At 38.2% G+C, this 25,538-nt stretch overlaps 2 protein-coding genes across 2 annotated transcripts; one reads left to right on the forward strand and one right to left on the reverse strand.

Moving 5' to 3' along the window:
* Positions 1-920: 920 nt before the first annotated feature.
* On the reverse strand, positions 921-4,538 carry LOC116267629 (G-type lectin S-receptor-like serine/threonine-protein kinase SD2-5). Its single transcript, XM_031649485.2, has one exon. The coding sequence runs from the start codon at positions 3,737-3,739 to the stop codon at positions 1,265-1,267; it is 2,475 nt and encodes an 824-aa protein (XP_031505345.1). The 5' UTR covers positions 3,740-4,538; the 3' UTR covers positions 921-1,264.
* Positions 4,539-23,929: 19,391 nt separating this feature from the next.
* LOC116267638 (lipid transfer protein EARLI 1-like) lies at positions 23,930-24,331 on the forward strand. Its single transcript, XM_031649495.1, has one exon. It carries the CDS (start codon positions 23,930-23,932, stop codon positions 24,329-24,331), a length of 402 nt encoding a protein of 133 aa, XP_031505355.1.
* The last annotated feature ends 1,207 nt before the right edge of the window (positions 24,332-25,538 follow it).

Genomic DNA, 25,538 nt, shown 5'->3' on the forward strand with positions numbered 1-25,538 from the left:
TATCACAGAATCCTCAAGAGCTATACCAGGGAATTGTACTACTGGGGAGGTGATGGCAAACAGACAGGAAGTTTCCATTAACACGTATTCTCCCGCCATTCATCTTTCCTAAACCGCAAAGCAAAATTGTACAGAAAACAATGTGATCAAACTCAGATTCGAATTCTGACTCGTTGAAAAACAAAATCAATAGATGCAATTAGGTTACAGCTTTGGCATTCATAAACACGATGAAGAGTGAAAAAAATCCAATGAGAATTCTTTCATTCGATATAGACAAAAGTGACTGAGAGGAAGCCTTTATCTCTATGGAAAGATAAAGCCTGCAGACCGTTCATTGTAACACAAGATAGCAACAAATGACAAATTATAGCATGAGATACAGAATCCCTGAGAATATCCCGTGGTAGATGTATGCACCTCCAGGCTCGCCTCATTTATTTGGCTCATCAAGCGGTCTTCACATTTTCCCAAAACCGTAAAAAGGAAGCATGAAACATTTTTTATCAACAAAATTTGTCAATAATATCACTAAGATGATAAGCTACTCAAGCTTAGATTATTTTTTAGATGCTGCTCTTTACGAGATCTTCATCTGAATTGTCAAGGATGAAGACAAGACGTTAAGTGACAGCAGCACAGAATACTTTCAGTAACAGCAACTAATGCCACGCAACTATGAAGACTACAACTATATAGCTATGCGTTCTCTGTTTCTTTCTCCTTGCCATTTACCTTACTTACTAGAGGCACCTGTCTTTGCCATAATTTAAGGGCCATTAGACCGCTTTTGCATGAATATCTGAATGAAGAAAATGAACAATAGTAATGGGAATATAGTTCTCTGAGAGAAAACTCTCAAGCACATGTACAAGAAAATTTAGTCGACACTTACAAACAAAAGAAGCAAATCAGCAAACTAAAAAAGCCTCACAACACAGGCAACAATCAGGATATTTGATTAAAATTGGTAGAATAAATTACCAGTTCCTACAAACTGCACCTCCCTGATTCACAACACTAGTCTAAAATACAAAATCAAAAAGCCTGTATAATGTACAAGCCAAACCAAAAATCGGTTTGTGTGAGTCAAATGAGAAAAATTGATGTATCAAGACATGTATTTTACATGACTGAGCCAAGAATAAGCCACTTATGTCACTTTACATCTCCACAAGAATATGACACACTGTAGTTGCTCATCCTTGACCTCTGAGAAGAAAGCTGATATTGAGAGGCTGCCGAGAATGGACATTTCTTTAACTTACCTTGGTCCAGATAAACGCACAGCAGATAGGAGTGCTTCACTGTTACAGTCTGAAGGATTGGATGAAGAAGCTTCTCCGCTGGTAGCTTTCAGAAAATTTGAATATAATCGGAAACCAAATGCCGTGGCAATTGGAGGTTGTGGTACTTCAATTAGACCTTCAAGCATTTGAATGACTTTTGCCATTGAAGGTCTGAGGGACATGTCCTCCTGGATGCACCAAAGTGCAACTCTGACTGCAGTCAACACTCTGTCGTCTTCGTCATCATAATGCAGCCTTGTGTCAAGAATATCCTTCAGTTTCCCTTCCTCCATCTTCTTGAATGCATAAGATGGGAAATGGGCTTTTTCTGTACCTTCAGCTGGATCAAAAATCTTCCTTCCCCCAATTATTTCAAGCAAAACTATCCCATAACTGTACACATCACTCTTCTCAGATATGGCATAGTTCGTTATCCATTCTGGAGCAAGATACCCTCTTGTGCCCCTCAGAGTTGTACACACAAGACTTTGCTCCCTCGTCATCAGTTTTGCAAGGCCAAAGTCTGAGACCTTTGCAACAAAGTTATCATCAAGAAGGACATTCTCAGGCTTTATATCACAGTGTACAATTTTGGCATTGCAGTCCTCATGTAGGTAGGCCAAACCCTTTGCAGTTCCAATGGCTATGTTGTATCGTTTTTCCCAGTCCAGGGATAATCCTTCTTTGTCACTTGGAAAGATCCACCTATCAAGAGATCCTTTAGCCATAAATTCATATGCAAGCAACCGGTGCGTGCCTTCTGCACAGAAACCTCGGAGCCTCACCAGATGAACATGGTGAATACTGCCTATTATATTCACCTCTGCTCTGAATTCTTTCTTCCCTTGACCTATTCCCTCCAATTTCTTCACAGCTATTCTGCTTCCATCAGGAAGAATGCCTTGGTAGACTGATCCAAACCCTCCTTGTCCAAGCTTCACGGAGAAGTTGTTGGTAGCAGTTTGAAGATCCTTGTAACTGTATCGAATAGGCATCCCTGACAAGCCATCAAAGAAATCATCATCTTCGGAGTTCTCCATCACGGGCTCTGGTAGTGTTGTTCTCTTGTGGTACTTAAATGCTGCATAGACTAAAGCCCCTATCACAGACAGCGTAAAAACTGCAATCACAATGACAATGATAATGGTGCGCTTGTTCTTCCCTGTCCTAGTGCCAGGACCAGAGCCGCCACCATTTTCGGCCGAAACCTTCAAGTATGCAGAATAAGACTCATCACCTTTGAGGCTCCCTAATTGGCTGTATTGGAAGCATGAGCTAGATTTGTCATCGAAGAAGAAGGCAATGCACGAGCAGTTTCTCTGACATGAATCTTGACAAGCAGCTAGAGTAGAAGCAGAAACCGGCAAAGAAAAGCTATTTGCAAAATATCCAACCCCCTGAATAACCTTGAACGAAATTTTCAAACTGCAGCTAGGAGGGATTGCAGGCTGACAGCCAGCTCCAGCATCTAGAACGTTAGGGCACTGGCATGTCTTAGCGGAGGTACATATGTAATAAGGCTGGCATGGTTGAGGCGTGTCACAATATTTGTCTGGTATCCGTTGCTGCTGCTGAACTGGAGCATCAGAGCTTGAAGCTGGTAGCTTGTAGAAGGAAATTGATCCATCGTTACCTAAAACGGCAGCCCAAGTAATATTGCGATCGGACTCCTGGGAGAAGACAAACTGCTGAAGAAGATTTTCCTTCTGATCGTATACAATCCACGAGTTACCAACCAGCTTGGCAGAGTATATGCTGCCCGCATTGTTGGTAATAAACCTCGACTCCTTCCTCATAGACCAATACTGCTGAGGAGGACTATAGTTAGCCAAAAGGATCATATCATCGGAAGTAATTTTTAGATTGTAAATTCCGGTCGAGTAGTTAGCCACAGATATCATATCATTGGTTCCCACGCTGCTGACCAACTCCATTCCTACCCTGAAAGGCTGGTCCGACAGAAGGGTGTCTACGGGGTGCTCAAAACTCTGCCACAGGATCTGAGACTCGTTGTTGGTCAGGACTAAATTTCCTGAGTCCTGTAACATCATGGCCGTAACTCCTTTTCCGGCGGTTTCAGTCGACCAGATCGACTTGCCGACCAGCTCCAGGTGAAGATTCCCATTTTCACTGAAGACGATTGTGTCCATCTGTTGAACCGGCGAGTCTCTGTTGGCAATCCAGACAACCCGCTGGCTGAAGATGTGCCAAACCGAAAGAAGAAACTGTGTCTCGTTCCCTATCGCAAAGAATCCGAAAGCGAAAGCCCCATTCACGGAACGAAGAAACATTCCATTGTTATCTACCCAATTGATCTCAGACCCACTAAATGGTGGGGTAATACTGCCATTGCGGACTATGCTGCCATTACCATTCCCAGCCAAGAGAATCATCACCACCCAAATAGCCCCCACCACCGTGACAAAGCCTCTGCCATCCACACATCCCATGATGACAAATCAATTTCCTCCTCAACACCAATACCGCAATAGAAAGAATTCAACTCAGAAGCTCGTAGCTGCTAACAAAAAAACACTATAATCCCAACTCCACAGAAGAGGGGCAGCCTCTTCGCCTAGGGAACTCCATATCATATCAACCAAAAGGAGTTGGGGATGCGCAAAACTAGAAATTTCACCCCTTCTCACAAAAGTAACAAGTACCCACAAAACCAATTAGACCAAGAGAAAGCAGAGCAAGAGGAGAAAATAGACAGAAGCATCTGTCCTGCCAAGAACCCCCGCCTCGCCTTCACTTTCTGAACCAGCACGAGATGTCGACAGAAACATACCTCAAGCTTGACTAGAAAAGCAGCAAAGCAAACTTGCAATTCAAGAGCTTCACGAACCAGTCCGCTCCAACCAACCTTGTGCAGAAAATTACAACAAAGAACTCTGATGTCCTCAACCCGCGATTCTGATGCCCGAGTTCTGTCTTCTAAAACTTTGTGGTCGAGGTAATCAAAGGAAAAGAGAAAACCAGAAAGGAAATCTTGTGGTGAGGGTGGGTATATGATGGAGAGAGACTGAGCGACCCCTGATCCTGTGGGGTCATGCATAGAAGGTCTAGGTAGTAGCAGTGCACCGAAACGAGCTGCTACTATCTGTCCTTTGTGAGCGAGAAAAGGAACAGATGGACAAGGAGGCGGCTCTAAACCAGCCACCGGCCCATCATCCTCCAACCCCAATTTAAGGAGCAAAAGAAGGTAGATATGAATTGGTGGTGACGCATTTATGAAGGGAAGAAAGAAGAGTCATCGGCCCTTTCTGAAGTCCAAGTAGCACGTCACGAAAACGTTCTAACGTGATCTACCAAAATGTTTTCAAAAGCTACTCTGGCCTTCCCTTTGGAAGCTTGTCCGGTTGACAGGTCCCATTCAATTTGGACCCACCATGTGGAAGAAGACGATCAACATGGGCACTTCCTCACTAGTGCTGCCCACATAAGATCACTGCGTTGGCTCGCATCACTCTTCCTAGCGGTTCACTTTGTTTACTTGTTCGAGCGCCTGCAAGCATCAATTTTTCAGATGAAAAAGCCTTTACCTGGATTACACCGGGAGTGTTTGGGTGATGGTTAAAATTGAATTTATGAAAAAGCTTAGTTTTGATTAACTGATATTTTGTAAAGGAAGTGAATAATCTGGGTTTGAACGTACAAACCAGGTTTCGGAACTTAATTAAAAAACGAGATGAGCATTTGGATGACATCTCTATTTAATCGAGTTTTGCGAATGCTTTCATGAAAATCAATTTTTTTTTAATGAGTTCTTAAAATCTGGTCTGCGCATTTGTGTAACACACTTCTAACCCAATTTATTGTCAATAACCTAAGGGAAGTAATTTTGTGAATAACCTAAGTGAAGTCCGTCTTTCACTTCCTTTATTGTCTTTCTCTTAAAACCCCGATCCAGGCGTGGGTGTTACTTTCTAAATTGTCAAAGCTGGTGCCTGCGGTATTCAAGCCATTCAGGTCCCAATATAGCTCTACATGACAAACACGAAGGAGGGAGTTTTCCACCTCACTTTAAAGACTTAAACAGTAAGATTTTACTCCTGCTCACCTAAAAACAAGCAATCACTTCCTTTTCTAAATCCAAGTTCTATCAAATTTGGGTTTTCTCAAAATGCAATTTTGATGCTACCAATAACATGGACGTGATTCCGGATAGATGAACACATTTAAGTAAATTGATTCAAGTTTTCATGTTTAAACCTTTTTTCCTTCCCACTTTCTTGTGCCGTTCTTAGCAACTTGGCCGGAGAAGACGGTGAATACCACTGTCAATGTCAGACCCATTTACTACTATAACTTGGCAGCGGGCTCTGAATCTGCAGCCGTACTCGGCCGTTCAGTCGATGCTGTAATGTGTCGTTTACCATCTCACCGGAACGATAACATGCCGGCGGTCCAACTTGTATGTTTTTTAATTTTTCATTCTTTCTGTTGTAATTGTTTTTTGAGAAAAAAACAGATGATCAATTAATGCTTCATTGCTGGCTGCCTGGCTCCACATTTTTCAAGTGTTTGGGTGACAGATCTGAGGTGATAGTCATAGACGTGATCTGTAAGTGATGATGCAAATTAATGCTCCATATCTAACCTAATTAATGATCATCTGCCTCAGGAGGACAATTTGATTCATTGTGTCATGAGAGAGGAACAGAAAAACAATGAGAAAAAGATGTGAATTATTACTGTTGTATAAACCGGTTAATTTTTCTACATCTGTTAGTTGATCCGAGTTCCACCACCCGTGTAATTCTCATGGAGCAGATCAGGCGGCGGTCACTGCAGACGACGGAGAGAAAAGAGAAGTCACCGGTGGCGCCTATCTCTCTTTAGTCATGTGATCCGCCTGCCTTTTTCAGGGCTTTACCTCCGAGTTGACCCCAGAAAACGACCGGCCGGCAGCCACTGACGCGAAAGAGAGGCCACCCTTTTTACGCCGGTCAGCATCTTGCAGTGAATTCGAACTTAGCTACGATTGGACTTTGAATTACACGGTTACAGTGGGGAGCCGAAAATTACTTGGAATTTCTCCATGCATGAACTCTGCAACCATGCCGACTGTTCAGATGAAGACGACCGGATCAAACAAAAGGTTACATGAATTCATTTTTCTCTTCCCCTCATCTTCCTCTGCCGTCTTTTTGAGTATGAAAGCAACCCACCAACCGGACCAAATAAATGCTTCCTCGCTTGATTTCTCCTTCTTTCTTCTTCTTTTTATAAAATTTCTTGACGACGATGGGTTCTTAATGGAGCCAAACGACTTTAAGGGCACGCCGTCTAACACCATCCATTAGTCTACCGATACTTTTTCTGAAAGTGACCCCAAAGAAACGCCTAGAGACGCAGCAGTAAGGAGACAGGACCGGTATGCATGCATGTACCTTGAAAGGATAGCGTATGAAGAAGAAGAATCTGCTGCTCTTGAAGCGTGTCGGCTTTCCACCACCATTAAGATGTTCAGATGGCTGCACTTCCGATGTTTATCTGCCTTAAATGGATACAATGGTGGCTGTTTGACTATGAGCCCAAGCAGCCTGGTCCACTGCGTCTGTCGGTTTGGTTTCAATTGAACAAAAGACAACACCTAACATTGGTATATGGCTGTGTTTGATAGTTTGGGATCCTATATTACCACAGGTTGGTGTACGGTGCGTTTGATAGCCTCGAATCTTATATAAGAAGATGATGTAAGATCATTTTTATAAATGTGTTTGATTGATATATGGGTGTGTTTGATAGCCTCAGATCTTATATTACCATATGTTGGTGTACGGTGCATTTGATAGCCTTAGATCATGATGTAAGGTTCTTTTTATGTAAGTGCGTTTGATTGATATATGGTTGTGTTTGACAGCCTAAGTCTCATATTAAACCACGTTGGTGTACGGTGCATTTGATAGCTTCAGATCTTATACAAGAAGATGATATAAGGTCCTTTTTATGTGAAACCCACAACATAATGGAACACTGGATTTTAACACCATGTGAAAAAGAGGATTTGATTGAGGGAGGGTAGGATCAGAACTTAGATGGTGGGATCAGACCTAAGTTCATGGATATAAGATTCTTGGCGACTTCAAATCACCAGGGATCTCAAATCATAGGCAAACACCTAAAGGACATGGAGTTGTCGATAAATCAAGCAGTTGTCGACAAGCCAAGTGAACGTCACGGGGCCTCGTTTGCTTAATTATGAGACTAATCACTATAAGCTTTGGCAGGAGTGGGCTTCTGTGGAAAGTTGCTCACACTGAACCCCAGAAAATTGATTATGTTTAAGTTGACACCTAAAAGCAGTTTTCTTAAAAACATATTCATGCTCTTTAAAAGTTGTTTTACTGCCATTCAGCTAGAAATTTTTAGCTCCGCCCTTGACTAAAAAGACTTCCTTGATCAGTTTAAACCACTTTTTGAGCACTAGCTTTAGAGAAAATTGACGTTTTTGCCTGCTTTGGCCTTTGGCGGAGGCATCTTCTTCACGCCTGGTGGGACTGCTGCCATGAACAAAGCGAGAGTTCGATATGTTTTCTTATGGTTAAAACCTTAATTTTCAATACCCAAATCATTTTCCAGTAAAAATCAATAAGGTTGTTTTTGTTTTACCATAGATCTGAGATTTATAGTGATATGAAATCTTAGGATCTTAGATCCATGAATTTAAGGACATATATCTTTTCATTCGACTTTAAATCTCTTGTTTTTAACATGTAACATGAATTTTAAATTCATGCTATGCTATTCAGATAAATGGAGAATCTCCCAAAACACACATTTTTATATAATATTAGATCTAAAATCGAAGGATATCAAACTCAACCTAAAATATGAGAATACCATATGAGAATACCCTGTGGATTTCCAGGTATAGAAGATTTAATTTTAGGAAATCTGTCAGCATTCTAGAAATCTCGATCTTGGTAAAGGACCCACTCCCACGTGCATGTCCTCAGCTGCGTCGGATCCCTCAAATAACCCAACATGCCTTTTCTTCAGTCTTTCTGCTTTTCCTTTTCTTCTCCGTTTCCAACTTTTTCCGGACATTTTGCAACACAGAGGACAAACATCGACGTCTAAACAACTGCAGCGTTTGATGCTTTTGATGCCTTTCACAGAAGGCAATTCCAAAAGATTAGCACCTAAAAGAGTACGCCGAAACAGATCAGTGTTGTACATAAAATTAATGGACAGCCATGGAAGCATTTTGAGTACAGTCTACAAACTAATTGCATTTCAAACAATCATTTGAATTTCTCAGCAAATGGTTTAACGTGGAGAGTATGAAGAGTTGTTTGTATTGCTCAAATAATAATTAGTTTTCCAATTATATATATATATATATATATACATGTAATTTTTGTTTGAGGGGCACTTATACAAAGTTACTAAATTTTAAATTATTAAAAAAAAATTAGATTTAAATTAATATTAAAATGAATGAGGGGCACGATACATAAACCAGCCAATGTCGATGGGCATGTGTATATAACAAACAAATTTTATAAAAGAATCCAAATATGTGAATAATGAAAATTTGGGAGACTGTGCAGGCAACTGCCCACACATGCCCAAATGTAATATATATATAACTATATATATAAGAAAGAGAGAGAAAGGGAGAGTTATCCTCACATGTGTGTGGAGACAGTCACATGGGCCAATAAATATGGTCTATAATGGTGATTTCGGTCCGTCTTTGCTGTCACCTTTCCTAGTTTCCCATGTGAAAGTCTGTACTATGGAAAACCAAACAAATAAAAAAAATTGTCGAATGGGAGGTTTCATTTTTGAGATCCGAAAGCAGCAGAGACCTCTCTCCCTCCGTCTCCTCCAACCTCAGGTTGTCCCTTCTTCTTATATGGAAGACTAACACCCAATTCAGGACTAGGTTTTCAACAATATGAAAATGTAGGCATGAATGGCAGCGGCCAACCACAATAATTGTACTATTGGCCTATTCACTATAGGGTCGTGTTGAAGACGTGTCTTCAGTTTGATTTTCGTAGGTGCTACATTTTCTGAACTGCAAACTCTGGTATGCATGATACTTGAGACTGCAAACGGTGGTATGCATGATACTTGAGTTGAAACGTGTATCATATGATTACCTAGGTCTCGAAACAGCTTTCGACTCTGGGAGCGAGAGGAAAGAGGAAGGATTTGCCTCTCGCTGTCGCAGCTCCAGTAGCTGGGCAAGTGCCAGCCTAACTGATACAGTAAACTCTATGCAATAAAAGTAATGGGCAGCCCTAGGTCTGACTAAATAGAATTTGATGCTAGACGAATTATTTCAATTCTAGTTTAAATATCCGGCACTAACAAAGGGCCGGGCTTGTTTCTATGTGCGTATTATTGAATTCAAACATATCATAGTTTGCCCTCTACATAATGGTCAGGGAGGCAGTTGAAATTATGGAGACATAGGTGTACTACACCCTGTACATAAAGTAAAAAGTAGATCATTACTTTAGGAGGGATTTTGATTGCCCTTGATCTTAAATAATCCTCGCGATTTGAGATCTATGGATTTAAAATCAGACCCTTTCCTCTATGATCTTAAATCAAACTTTTTCTCAATGTAAAAAGGCAAAGTAATTAAGGATTTCAAATGCAACCATGAATTTTGCGACGATCTTTTGCCGCATGATTAGTTGACCATAAACTAGTTTAGTTTCTCGCACCACCCCTGAGCTTGTACCTAAGTTTGTTTAAAACCTTCAATTACAAAATCTTTACACCTTAAGAGGCAGTGTTGTATATAAATACGTATAAATGAGCATGTTTTTTTAAAGCATCAATATGAAACTAAAAAAAATTGTTAGGCTGGTGTAAGCAACTGCTCATGCATGGTTCTGCCACTGATAGCTATAAAGCTGAAGAAATAAGAGACAAAAGGGAGTCCTGTACGTGGAAACGCAATTTTTTTTTTTTTTTTGGCTTGCCATCGTCGAGTAAATTAACCTTTGTTCACCTTTTTAACGTCGAGACTTCCTTGAATTGAAGAAAAATTTTACTTATTTTGGTTGTTTGTTAGGGCATTTCCCTTACGACACTGGAATACATAAACCAGCTGAAGGACTAAATGTCACTTACAATTACCGCTTTGTGCATTTCACGTTCACGTTAAGTTGCTCTCGTACATTCTAGTTCCCTTGTATTTCCCATCACTTTACACGCTGTCCTTATTAATTTCACGTAATTTAAAGAACCTAAGCAAACGTGGTACTCTTGTATACGTTATAAAATAAAAATATTATTTATACTTTGTTTCCGTAATTTTGGAACATAAAAGCAGTCTCCAACCCTAACCTGAAGTAAAAATCCACTGCTACAGCAAACGGTAGATTTCCAAAACTGGAGACTTCATACCCTCATTTTATAAAAAACCATGGACCTTTAGTTTAAAGGGTGGGTCTGACTACAAATCCACAGTTTTAAAATCCCCCTGTTTCTGTTAGTAGTTTTGGAACTTGGGTCCGATGCTGTCAAGCACAGCCTCAAAAAAAAAGAAAGAATGTGACAAGTACAGGAATATCGTGACAAGTTTTACACTCGAGCTGAAACAAATGGTCTAGTTTAGCCTTTTGGTTGTGTTTGATTGCCTCGAATTTATGATTCATGAAAGATTTTAGAACCTCAAATCTGAGATCTAAAATTTAAAATATTAAATTTTAAAAGCTCTTGTTTGATGCAATCCTTCAACCTGCCATTTTCCCCTTTCTCTACCGTCATGCATGAATCTGAAATTCACGCTTGACGTTGGATTCCCTCTCCCCCTCCGATTTAAGATCCATGGATTTTAGCATTTTCAATAAACTGAAAGCTGAGGTTCTTAAATCTTCAGTTTGATAAACCTCAAATTTACTCAGCATAACCGCACATCTTAGATCCAAAGCTATCAAATGTAACTTTAAACTGATGAGATCGGACTATGACACAGACAGTAAGTCACTTTTAGAAATGACATTTATTTTCAAAGTAAGTCACTTTTAGATATGACATTATTTTCAAAACTATCATTATCAGATAAGAGTTTTCTTATGATTTTACAAGAGACTAAAGATAACATGGGGTCGCAAGACATCATTACTCAAGCAGGTGCATAGACTCAGGTAGAGAGTGGGTGCTCATGAACTTTGAGCCTTTTGACTACCTATTTAGCTTGGTAAAGGTGACACGTTATTAATATGGTAGAAGTTTTAATAGTGTGAAACCTCGAACTAATTTAATTGACTTAATGCTGCCATGTTATTCATGCATTCACTGCTATATATAACAAAATCTAAGCAAAAGTGCTGGATGTACCTTGAACGAAACTAAAAAAAACCCATGTTATTCATACATCCAATGCTAGATACAAAAAGAACTGGATGTGGATGTGGAATGAGTATAAAATCAAACATCAGATCTGCATAATTGAAAGGGCCAACATGTGTTTGAATACCTAGATAATGGTAGAATTGAAATTTGACTAACAAAGAAGCTATTTCCCTTCTTTCTTAAATCAGACCCTACTGCAATATATATATATATATATATATATATATATGACTCTAACTATGCAGAATCAGACAACCATCTAATGAGGACCATCCATTAAAAACTCAAAACAGATAGATGATTGAGAGAAAAATAAAGAGAAAAAGATGTGAACTAATAGTACATGTTCAAAATGTCCATCAATGTTTTCTCTTTATTTTTTGTTAATTATCTATCATATTGGATCAGACGTCCATGTTAAATAGCTAAGTAACTTTGAATGTCAGAGTCACCATTTATATATATATATATATATATATATATATATATATATATATATATATATATATATATATATATATGTGTGTGTGTGTGTGTGTTAATTTCTCCGTCTTCTAGCCTCTCACAACAAACTGCCCATACAAAAACGTTTGATTTACATTTTAGACAATTGCACTTTAGATAATGTTGTGTAAACTGATGTGCTGCTTACATTTCTACATGCTGAAACTTACCCAAATAAAAAAACAAAGAAAAAACTACTCTTGCGCTCGAAAGATGTGGAAGCCAAAGTCACAGAATTATTCTTTGGCAGACTGCGCTCCCCACCAACTCAAAGGCTTCTCCAATTATATGAAACATTCCACAACTAGATAATGTTTATCTTTTAGAAGGGGCACTCCATTCAAGCAGACACTGTGCCCATGATCAATGATAAAGCTGCTACATTAACAGTTGCCGAAGATTCTGTTCTCAAAAGCTAGCATGAGTTAAATAATATTTATAAGAAAACGTTTGATCACCTACAGAAATTTGTTTTTTGAGTTCTTTTTTATGTTGTTTTTCCCTTGTCTACTGCACTCATACACCTTTTCCTCCCTAAGTTTGTTAGCATTCTTATTTAGAGGATTGATAAGCGTTTGGTAGTATGACAGCCTTGATGTATTACAATTCATGCGCAACTTTGTGAATCTCTATTTCTTTCTAATGTTACTGTCTTAATTAAGGGATAAACTAAACATCACATACAATACAAGCAAAACTTCTAGAAGCGTCTCCTTTTCTTCTCAAACTATATACATGGATAATTCTTTTTTTTTTTTTTGGTGAGCATCAAACTTCTAATGGCAATTTATCAATGCATGTACACATGCAGTAGCTTTCCTTCTGGCCTTCTTTTTCAATCTGAAAGCGTAGTTTCATATCCCCAGACAAACAAATACCTCCTCCTGTTGGCTTTTCGCTCTCTTAACAGGCGTCTCAAGAATATTAATAAGATACGTAGTGTACGTAATCCTCTCACCTAACTCGTTTTTAATTCACTCCTTTGTCTTAAGCCATGAAAGCGATGAACAATATTTATAAAAAGAACAAGTAAATCCAAATAATTCTTACACCAAAAGGAAACATAATGAAAGCTTAATTTCTAAACCTGAACAATGTTGCGCGGCCAAGATGGCAGTTTCAACTTAGCATATATAAATATAATATGACCGGCTGCAGAGGAGGTTGGTGGAATTGAAAATTGCGAAAATATATGGTAGATACGTTAAATAATTCTACTGGCAGGTTGTGGATGGAAATAATATAAAAAACAAATAAGATGTTGGAATCCTTAAAGATGGAATCTTCCTCCACTTTCCCCTATGTGGAAGACTCTTTCAATATTTAAAAAAAAAAATCGCGGAAACTACTAAGTTTTGCAATAATTGCATGCTTACATGATATTCGATTTTCTTGTCTAAAATCAATATTTACTTTGTCGTTTACAGTTATTAAGCTCCCTTTTGTAGTCTTGATGAGACAGTAAGAACAGGACAGAGGCCTTCTTTGAGGTAAATATTGTGCACAATATTTAAAACATTATTTCATATTATTTCATGAATCTGTTTTAATTTTTTTAATAGATTCATGAAACAATAACAAACTCTTGTTATAAGACATTTATTATAATACGAAAATATCGTGTTTTCGAAAGTACATGATTTGAAGACGATATGTTTTTTGTTTAGAATCATGACATGATTATAGATATCGTTTGTCTACATCAATCAAACACTTTAATTTATGGTTTTAGAAGCAAAAAATTTTGTTCGTGAAATGTGTGTTATATACACGAACAATATATGTTTCAAGAACACAATGGTTTTTTTTTTTTTCAATCTTCACCTTACACCTTCATAATAGCTCATCAAATCCACGAAATTCCTGTATTTCGATAAGAGAGGCAATCCGCTAAATTTGTCTAATGAGTACCACAACTGGCTGCCTCACTTTTATTTGACAATCTGCAGGCAAAACAATGGTTCACTGGGGCGATTTATTTACAATAAAATGTTAGAAGGATAAACAGGTAGATGTATAACTTATAATTTCAAATTTTAATAGGGTTAAAATAACATTTTCTAAAATTTTTATATAGGTTAGATGAAAGTTTTTTAGAATTACATGATTAAAAAAAAAAAATGAGAGGAGGCCATGACCGCGGCCGAGGCGTCTGGTTTCGCCCCTGCAGATGCCAGTTTTTGTAATATTATTATTTAATCATTGACAGATCGATCTGTACGTTGTATATCTTATTTTCGGTGGTGGGGACGGACGATGAATAAATAATAGAAGCAAAATAAGACTTTGTTGAACAAACGACGGGAAAAAAGCATACAAAACTATTATGTTTATGCCACTCACAACCACAGCAAGTCATTACCAGTTATTTTGTTCTATTTTATTGCAAACTTGTCGTGCAGGCGATGATCAGATCAGGTGTAGACGATGACGATAGAAAGAAACATGTTTTCCCAAACATGGCGTCCTGGGTCACCTAGCAATGCAAATATTTTGAGTTGAAAGAAGTGACAAGAAAAACAGACATGATATTTTAGTCATATGACATTAATTAGTAACTTTTTTTTTTTGATTTTCTCTCAACCATCTGTCTTAATAAAATTCGATAGTAGCAGATGGTCTAATATATATATATTATCAACTAAATTGATTTGGTAAGGCACATTGAATCTGAAAATTCAGACCATGAATTTGGAAAGTGGCTGGCTAGCGTTGCCGCTAACGTACCAAGAAAATCCAGCTGGTGACTGAAGGCCCAGACGCTATTGAACGAAAGACTAAATGTAAAAGGTGGTTGGTTGGGTGACCTTTTCAAATTATGATACTGTGGATGCAGTGAGGTGCCATGGCAAAAAGAACTTCCACAAGACAAGAAAGAAGATGGAAATCTCTGTCATGCATTAGCAAGAAAGAGCATGGCGTCAAAGATGCTCCCAGTCACAGCTGCTTTGCCGAGTTAAAGCTCCGTATGGATGGAGGGAAAAGAAGGGAAATAAGAACCCAAAATAAAAATGAAGGAAAGAAATTATTATGAAGCTTGTTTGCATGGAAACGGAAGGAGCACCTCTTTTATTTTCCATCCCAATTGGATTGGATTTGCATTGAATTGTCATTTTCTTTTCCATTCATTTACTTTCATTTCCTTTGCATCCAAACATTTTTTTCCCTTCCCGTCAACCAACCAAATACCAGATTGTCTACTCTTTTCCTCCCTTTCATTCCTTTTCCCTCCCTCCAAACAGGCGGTAGTAAACTACTCAGATTTGAGGAACACCAACACATACAAAACTAGACTATGTGGATCTGACTAATATGTAAACAAAACAGATTATGTCCGTCCTTGTGGGCAACTGCCCACACGAAACCACGAGGCTCTTTGATCGGAAAGCATGTGAACACATTGTCTTGTGCCGTTTCGTATGCATTTCATGCTCTACAATGAAACACGCATGCAGGAACACGCCGTTCTTGCATGTAATCACTAAATTTGGTCAGTTCCTTGCCTGCGGACAAGACAGGCGCTTTGTTTTCGGTATCTCGAGGACACAAGTTGAACAAGCTCTTAATCATGTTGATATGCTCTGTATGAACATTATTAGAATAAGCATGAATCGGGTGGCCGATTCAAGGGCGAGATGTGTCCGTTATATATGTTAAATATTTTATAGGTTTTTTTTTTAAGAATAATCTTTTAATTTTTTTTGCTGATTCACTACTGATTCAGTTGAATATACATGTGAATCGGCAGCATTACTGATCAAACCGGAATTTCATAGCCCTAATACTAACAGTTAGTCGCCAACAAAAGCGACGTTCACCTGACTAAACAGTTGAACTTACAGTTCTTTCAATTAAATTGAACAAAATGAAGATGGAGTTCAACATGATGAGTGCCAAACTAGCCTCATTGGCATGGTCTGCGGACGGGGCCACATCTACCGGTTTGGTATTCGGGTGGTCATCAGTGACTGAGCTAAAAAATTTTGGCTGAAATGCACTCGCCAGTCTCATTGGCTTAGTAGGTTGGGTGCTCACATGGTAGTGTTCACCTAGGTCTGGGGTGGGCAGTACTTGTGGCTCTAGCTCGGTCACAATAGAAGTTCTAACCTGGGCTTTAACAGCTTCCTTGGCGATCGTCTTCCTTCTTCAGTGCAGCGAAAACTTCCGCCGGAGGATGAACCTTTTTGGCTTGGAGGGAAAATTTCTTATAGGTGAATGAAATAAAAAAGAGCCAACTTATTTTTAACGTGGGCGATCCGTTTTTTTCAACAGTAGCAATAGATTTGAACCTTTCTTTTCTTACTAGGGTCGGAGCCAAGGTGTCCCACCTCGAAATTTTTTTTGTTTTAAAAAATACATGTAAATTTTAGAAAAATTCACTTGTTTAATATAAAAATTTTGAAAAATAATATTTCCGTTCCATTCAAAATTTAGAAACTTTAATTCGATTTTACATAAAAAAATTTCTGGTTCCACCCTTCGTTACTTTAGTATCTTTTAGTCAAAGGCTCCAGTCTATACATTAGCTCCGCTACTAGTGATTATCTTTAATTTGTAGATGCCTTGCGACTTTGGCGTTCGGGTCAAAAGTATGAAGACTTTTATGCAAGGAAACTCAATGCTTTGAAAACTGGCATCGGACTTCCTTGGTGAAAGCAAATATCTATCTAAGGAAGATGCACTGTGCCATTAAAAAAACAAAAAAAAAGAGTGAAAGCTTTCCATTAAAAATGCAACACGCCAAGATGTTCCACTTTCTTATGCACTTTCCGCTAAAGGCCCAAGCTCTCCTTCCTCCCCTTACCTCCTCCAAGGTGTAAGGCTGTGGTAGTGCCTCGAGAATAATTATTGTACTTCACCTTGATGCCGTGCACCACTCTACAAGGCATAGGAAAGTAACGTCTCCCCAAATCAGATGAATGATACGTCACTAACGCACCATTAACCTGACCACCTATATGAGGGCAGAGGGAATAGAGGTGTCCCATGGATAGGGGTGAACAACAAGTCGAGTTACTCGAACTCGACTAGTTAAAGTTTGGTTCATAACCGAGTTCGATCCGAGTCATTTGCTTAACGAGTCAAGCTCGAGTTCATAAGCCAACTCGTTCAAATAATAGAGTTGAGTTTGAGCTCAACACGTAACTGTCGGGTCGAGCTCGAGCCATAATCGAGTTTGTTGAGCGTTAATCAAGTAGATATATTCAAACAAGTTTTCGAGTTTATTGAGCCTTAATCGAGTCAAGCTTAAGCTCAACACGTAATGATAAATATGGATTCTATTCAAACGAGATTATCGAGTCTTAATTGAGTCGAACTCGAGCTGCTTCCGTCGAGCTATGCTCGAACTCGAGCCAAGTCATGCTTGAGGTTTCATTAGTCAAGCTGAGCTCAAACTAACTGAACTGAGGCTCGACGATCTCACTCTTTTGAAACATTAATTTAGTATTAAAACATAGGTAAACTTAAATATAGCTATATAGAGCAGTCCCACTAAATTAAAGTTACTGATCAATTAAGAATTTGTTAACCATATATTTAGTGCCCGATGAAAAAAAATTCTAACTCCACGTCTACTGTATACCTACTTTTTTTGTGCACTTGATAGATCCTCCAGCAGAAGCTTGAGTCAAGCCAACTTATTACCCCGTATGTCGGTCACCTGACCCTGCCCTACCCAACCCTCCTTGTTTAATATTGTTATCTAATAATATAGTGTCGTTAAAACATTTTTTTTTCTAAATTTAATAAATTCATTTCAATCAAACTTAACTTGGAAATTTAATGCGGTCGATGAGAATGGATCTGACCTATTATCTTTGGTTAGCTACGCACTCAATCTCTATCCCAGCTCCGTATTTTGATTTACCGAGCGACCAATATAACAGTTTTTTAACTTAATTTTCAAAGCTGCTCTTTGTTTGTCTACGCATTTAGTTAAAATTTTTTATGGCCTTAGGAGCCAATTTCCATGACCAAAATTATGCTAAAAGATAATATCAGGGCCACAATGTAGACAATTGCTCATACACACCAACAAATGTGCTTATTTTTATTTTGATACTTCATGGTCATTTTTTTTAGTTACCTACTGATGCTTTTTTAAAAAAATAATAAAAAATTGATATTTTATAACAAGTGCGCGTTAACTAGAATTCTTGACTCCAGAAACATTGACTTTGTAACACAAACTGGTGTCAAACACCTTTTTCACTTGCTTAGTCTCGATAGTTGAACACGCAGGACTTGTTGACGTGAGTTCAAGGTAGTCAATATCCCACTTCATCAAACGTGGTTATTGGTCACCGTGGAAGCCACTCCACAAACATTTTTTTATTTCGCTTTCATTTGATTCACTAAAGTCAAATAGAGTATTTTTCTTGCTTCACACTCAAAAAATAGAGTAGGTCTACCCAATCTCCTTTTAAACTGAAAAAAATATAAGTATTTTGATTTATCCAATCATTCAAGAGGAGAGCCCAAACTTCCACCCAATGTCTAGCTTTGATGTCTTGGGGTGCCACCTTTGCGACACTTCAACTAATGTGTCAATAACCCCACTTTTACAATGTAAAAAGTTGTTGTTATTTACAAAGAGAACTGACAGCCTACCAACTCCGGCCTAAACACAGTGCTAACCGGAAGTTGATCCTAACTTGATTGGACCTTTAAATATGGTAGACAAAGAAAAAAAAAGATGGACTCTATGAAATATTAGCCATCATTAAGATCTAAAAGTTGTCATCTGCTATAGAACTTAATCCTTATCTTGTCTTACATTTTATAGGAGGGGCTAGTAGAGATAAAAACATAGAGTTTCTAAAACTTTTTTAAGGCATTTATTTTGCCAATTGATTTTGTAAACGTTATGTAACATTTATTGAGGATGAGGAAAATTTGATTTAAATTTGAAGTCGTAGAGTCATATTATTTGAATTTTATTAATCAGACGACTATGAGTATGCTTCATAATTAATCGACCAAAATATAAAGCGAGTTATGAAAGTCAGCGGTCACAATTTTTCATGAAAATTCTTGTATGATCAAATTTTTATTTCATGCATTGTGCTTTTTTCTGGTCGTTTTTATTGGATCCAGTGATATTATTACAACGTTTTCATATCGAAATTCAACTAGTTGACACCAGATTGAGATGCAGCTAAATCAGCTTTTATTATTAAGATCTGGATATATATACTTGGATCTAGTTCTCCATGCCTGTTTCTTTGGTAGTCTTACGTAGGGATGTCAATATATTTGTTTAGGACCGACATAGGATCAAACTGTTCCAAAAAAATTGGATATGAAAAATAATAAATATCTAATTAAGAAATCAGATAGAATTCTGATTTAAGAAATGACATCCGTTCGGATTTATATTCAAATAGACATAAATATCCGACCAGATTCCAATCGGACTTTGTTTTAAACAAATGTCCTATGTCCAATGCCCATACATTTTGAAATCGACTATATTTGTTTCAAAATTTGGATTTGGTTTCAGATAAGAACGTAAAAATCAGGTTCAGATTTTGAATCTGAACATGAACATGTGAATATATATATATATATATATATATATATAACAACAACAACTGGGTATATCTGATTCCTTGACATCTCTAATTCTACATTCAAAATATTGCCCACACCAGTCTACAAACCTTACTTTATTTACATATGAAAATTTCATTAATTTTCAGTTTTTTACATATGACCACCCTTTAAACTTTAAAAATTTAACTTAGAGTGCCCCTTAGCTAGAAATTTGTGGCTCGGCCACCGCCCCACATGTGATGCAGGCATAACCAGGGGCAAAGCCAGAATTTCACTTAGGGACGGGCCAGATAATTCAACCTCAAATTTGGGTAGGGCCAAACTGAACCTAAGTAAAATAAAATACATTGAACAACTAAAATTTTTTATTTTTCTAATGTAATTTTTCTTTTCCAGCTAGTTCGGGGTGGGCCATGGCCTAGGCGCCCCCCCCCCCCCCCCCCTGGGCATGACCCACTTGGCATTAACTCAACTCATGGTTAGCTCCTGTGAAAGGTGTACGCATGGATGGTTGTCTACTGAGTTATTATCAATACATAGTTTTGAAAATTTTCAGGTCAAGTGCAATGCACTTGCCTTAAGGAGCGTAGCACAACTGGCGTTACTACCGGGTAGTAATGCATCCACAAGAATTGCCTCACAAAAAATACAATGCAATTTGAGAATCCAGGACCCCTCCACATAAATGCATCAATCTTAGGGAGGAGAAAAAACCTGCTTATATCTTGCTTATAAACTTTAAAAGTAGGTACCCCACCGGGTGGTAGTGTACTGGGCGGCAAGGTATCCGGCCCCTCTAAGGATTCGTGTTCAAGTTTTGAAGTGGTCGCGTCATAGTATGCTCTACTTCTGAACCTTAAAAGGTCTCGAAGCATACTTTGTGAACCCAAAGGGGCGGGCACATGGGGGCAATGGCCTTTCTTAGGGGCAGTGGAGTGAACCGCTCACCCTTAAATAAAAGAAAAAAAAATTAAAAGTGAGTTTCAAGGAATTTTGAAAAAAAAAATGTCATCAAGTAATTTACATGCCAGGAATTGTAAGATTCAGCGCTTTGATGAACAATGAGAGTTAAAAAGAGGACAACCCTGTCTCCAAAAATAAGCGCTGGGGTTTAAGTCCTAATGGATTTTGTGAAGAACTCATGTTTTCTTTCACAGCTGGCTGTAAACTTAACATGTCCAGATTTCTCTGCAGGGACAAAAATCTTCTCAACCAAAATGTGGATTGACTATTTGGAGCAGGTCTCAAAGTTGCTTGTTAAAAATATTGCTTTGTTTCTATTCAACCACTTTTCTACAAGTTTTACAAATTAATTTCAACAACAATTTGATTATTTTTTAACATATTCATTTCTGACATATGGGAGGATACTGCAAGTAAAATTTTGGCCTTTTGGTTTGGGCAAATTTTCATTGAATTCCTATAAATTCTGAATTCTATAAATTTTCAGCCAAAAGAAGAATGCTTAATCAGTTACATTATTTCCCCCCATAAATATGATACTAAAAGATTTCCATGGAATTTGGACTTGAAATTTTGGGAGTTTGTAAGGACATATCTAGCCTAGTGGACTATTTTCTTTGCTAAACCACATCCTTTTGGATCATTAAATGCTTGGTTGGGTCATATAACCCTATGCATACAATTCTTGCTAAGAGTATTTGCATGTTAAAGTCCAATTTTACTAAGTACTGAAAAATGTAATAAGATGCATGATCATGATTGACATGAGGAGGGTTTGGGTAATTTGGAGACCAATGTTGGACTTGATGAAGCCAATGTGTGACTGACCTTGGAAAAGAGACATTTATGGATGAAGAAAGCCGGTTTGACTGAAGTAAGGTAACTCAAAGCTGGTTATATGTGTCATACTGGTGTACTAATTTTTTTGTGTCAGTATGATTAATGACAAAAGTACCTCTCATTCGCACGAAAAAAAAAAGTTTTTGATAAAGATAAAAATAAAAAAAAATGAAATGACTACAAAGGACATGCTTTTTTTTTAACTCACACAAACATCCCCTTCTCTTATTGCGTACTTGAGCTGCCCACGCAACCAGTAACCAGCCTAAGTGACTTCCCCGGTTAGCTACCATATCAAATTTTGGGTGAAACAATGACCAACTTCATATTTTTGACTCAAGTACTAAATGTGGTATTACTGGAGGCCAGTTTGAGTTATTTACAATTGAGTGCCCTAATATAACTAGGGGACTGAAAGTTGTAAGCACATATATTGCCTTTAGTCCAAGTTTAAATCCATTAATCAAGAGATCTAAGAATATCGAAGACATTTTCCCACGCTTCTACAGTCAGTCGTTTTTTTTTTTCTTTTTTCTTTTATTTGCCCTTTTGGACCTCCCAGTGGGATATCACAAATAGTTGGATTGCTTTAAATGTGAAGTTTTCTACCTCGATGAAGAGTTCGTAGCCAAACTTATATGTAAAGCCTTCAACCAATTTTGGTACTCCTTAATTCCGAAAAGGACCGCATGCCTTCATGAAGTTTCCAGGAAACTCTTGCCTCACGAAATTCAGGAACTCAGGTCCATTTGTGGTATCAAGGGCAAAAGATTGACCAACAGAGTATAACTCTCTATCGTTATTAAGGCTAGTGAAGTAAAGCAGAAGTAATTAGATGGACATTAATGAGGTTCAATAATGTCATTGAAGATGCATGAGTTTGAGAGTTTAACAATGGCCGCGTTAGTGTTTTCTTTTCTTTTTCTTTATTAGTACTGTTTGAAAAACCATGTCCTTGACAAAAAGTACTCGCCATTTCAACTACCCATGATCCCATCACAATGTTTGTAAGGATCCCAGAAAGAAGCCAAATGAAGATGGCCTTTGCGTCTAAGAAACTGAAGTGCACATCCATCTTGGAACGTCTTCAAAAGCCATTTCGACCCTTCTTCCCGAAGGGCAGGAGACAAATATCTTACCTGAAAAACTCAAATTCTTTCCTCTTGGGTTTATGTTGCTAAAGTCTCTCAAACACCCAATACTTTATTGAGAGACGGGTAGCAGATAGATATAGAACTAAATGAGTACAAAACTTACCTGAAAAACTCAAATTCTTTCCTCTTGGGTTTATGTTGCTAAAGTCTCTCAAACACCCAATACGTTATTGAGAGACGGGTAGCAGATAGATATAGAACTAAATGAGTACAAAACTCACTATTAACGTAAAAAGAGTTGGATGCACCACAAATTATGAACTTACTCCGTTACGTGCAAATAATTTGGAAGTAGCCAAAGAACCAGGTTGCTACCTCCTTTGTCCTCCTGACCACTGGAAGCATTCCCAACTTCACTGCTCTCACATCAAAAGAAGCACCCCTTAGGTTTAGTACTTCCAATTTATAACCAATGTATTACTATCAAATTCATGAGTAGCTTCTAAAAACTATGTCACATGGGTGCAGGTGCTGGTGCGGGTGCGGGATGTAGCAAGTTTTTTTAAAAAAAACTAGGTACGGATGCGGCAAGAGCATATATATATATATATATATATATAATGTTACTTGTTATAAAGTAATTTTATTTGTCTATATTTTTTATTTTTTTTATCAATGTTAACTTGAATCGATATATCAATGAAAACTCAGGCGAAACACTTTTCAAAACCACTAAAACTCATTTGACGCCATGTCGGGCCACACCAGAACCTGCACCGATGTGGGTGGGGGTGCGAATGCGCCACCATAGTTGGCACACCCATGTGACTTAGTCTACAAATCATCAATGGAGCCTTCCCGGGTGTGAAAGACCAAATTAACATATAAGCAGATAAAACTACAGAGCAGAGAAGGATAAACATATATATTGAGAATGTTAGACATTTAGGTTTGCAGTGCTCGGATTACAGTTTATCTCAGTACCACAAGTATATATATATATATATAAAAGGCAAGTTGATATAGAACAAGGCACTAATATGACTGGGCAATGAACATACATACTTCCAAAAGGGCATGGCTGTTTTCCCACTAAAGATGCCAGTGATGGTCGAGAAAACGTTGATATCACATGGCGACACAGTTATTCTAAACATCTAAGATGCACCAAACCATACCTCTTCACTTCCGCGTCTATATAAATGCCGATGAAGCAAGCATCCAGACTCACCAAGCCACAAGAGCGAGAGCAAATTAGTATTCGAGGCTGTTCTCTCTGTACCTCTTCATCCTCCATCTGTTCACTTTGTACTGCTCGCTCCTTCGACAGGCGGATCAGGAGATCTGGACATGGCATCTAAGGTGGTCAATGTTCCTTGCCTCTTGGTGGCAATGTTCTTCATCCTGTCTGCGGCTGCCTGCTCTTCCTGTGATACAAACAAGGCACCAAAGGCCCTGGTCAAGACCCACCAGATCATAGCTTCTTTTGGACAATGTCCAGTTGATCCTCTGAAGCTTGGCGCCTGCATCGACTTGCTGGATGGAATGCTGCATCTGGTGGTCAGCCACCATTCGAGTGGGTCTCACTGCTGCCCTCTAGTCAAGGGCTTGGCCGATCTCGAAGCCGCTGCTTGCCTCTGCAACGCAGCCAAGGCAGACGTCTTGGGCATCAACGTCGGCCTTGACGTCAAGCTCAATTTGCTCGCCAAAGCCTGCGGCCGCAAAATCCCCGAGGGCTACAGCTGCCAGTAGACGGCACCAGATCTCCTTCCTCATGACATCCATCGTTACCTATATTATACTTCAGATTAAATAAGTGCATGTTCTCAAGTGGGTGCTAGCTTCTACACTACTGCATGCATGCACACTGTGCTTTTTCTTTTGTTTCTTTTGGCCGTGACTTAGTTGTGGGTGATATGATTCTCATATGCATTGGTGAATCTTTTGTATGGAGGTACATACTTATTATGTATTCCGAATTTCCGACAGAAAATAATTGGCTTTTGGCTATTCTGGTTGGATCTTGTAAGGCAGTACTCAGAAGAACTTTAATTACATATCTATGGGCTTTATGCAGCAAGGGGACACTTGATAGCCTATGAACTCCGAAGTGAATTGAAACCATTAGATATCGCAGATTCATGGATTTAATGCCAGACCAGCCTCCCATCCGACCTCAAATATGAAGTTTTAGCCATAAACTGAGGATCTCTAATCATTTTTTTTCTCGTGATGATCAAATCTGGTGTTTATTTACACTGTGGGACACACAACAAAAGGGTCTTAGATCAACCCCAGATCTCATATATGAGGCTATCAAACATATCAAGAGATTTATGACCCACATAAAAGGGATCTTAGATCAATGCCAGATCTCATATTCGAAGCTATCAAACATACCTAGAGATTTGTATCATCATACCCTCGTTCAGGTTAGAACCCCTTTTGTCTGTTTAAAATCTTTCATCTAAAGACTCATTTTCCTTTCTTTCAAACTTCTGATCTAGAACCGATGTTGGATATAATCCCTATCTAAATTTTTTTTCCTTTTGGAAGAATAGTTCTCCAATAATTCTCTTTTTCGTTTTGGAATAATATGAGAATTTGGAACTATTATTTTAAAATAAAATAGTTTGAAACCGGCAGATCCTTGTTGACCTACATGAGACTAAGTTCTAAATGCAGAGATTAAGTCCACAATTTTTGTATTGTTGGACCTGCTCCAACCTACCTACATATATACCCAACCCAGTTTCAAAATGTTTTTCCTTTTCAAAACCTCACTTATGTTTTATTCAAACTTATTGGTATTGTCTGCTTTAAAATGTGTTAATAAAAAGAGAGGTAAGTTTAATAAAAGAAATTCCTCTTAACATACTTGCATTACGCTATCAGATTTGAAATTATGATCCTATTCTGAACTTTTTTCTAAGATAAATTCAATATGAACGATTATTCG

Source organism: Nymphaea colorata, chromosome 14, assembly GCF_008831285.2.
Source record: "Nymphaea colorata isolate Beijing-Zhang1983 chromosome 14, ASM883128v2, whole genome shotgun sequence".
NCBI lineage: Eukaryota > Viridiplantae > Streptophyta > Magnoliopsida > Nymphaeales > Nymphaeaceae > Nymphaea > Nymphaea colorata.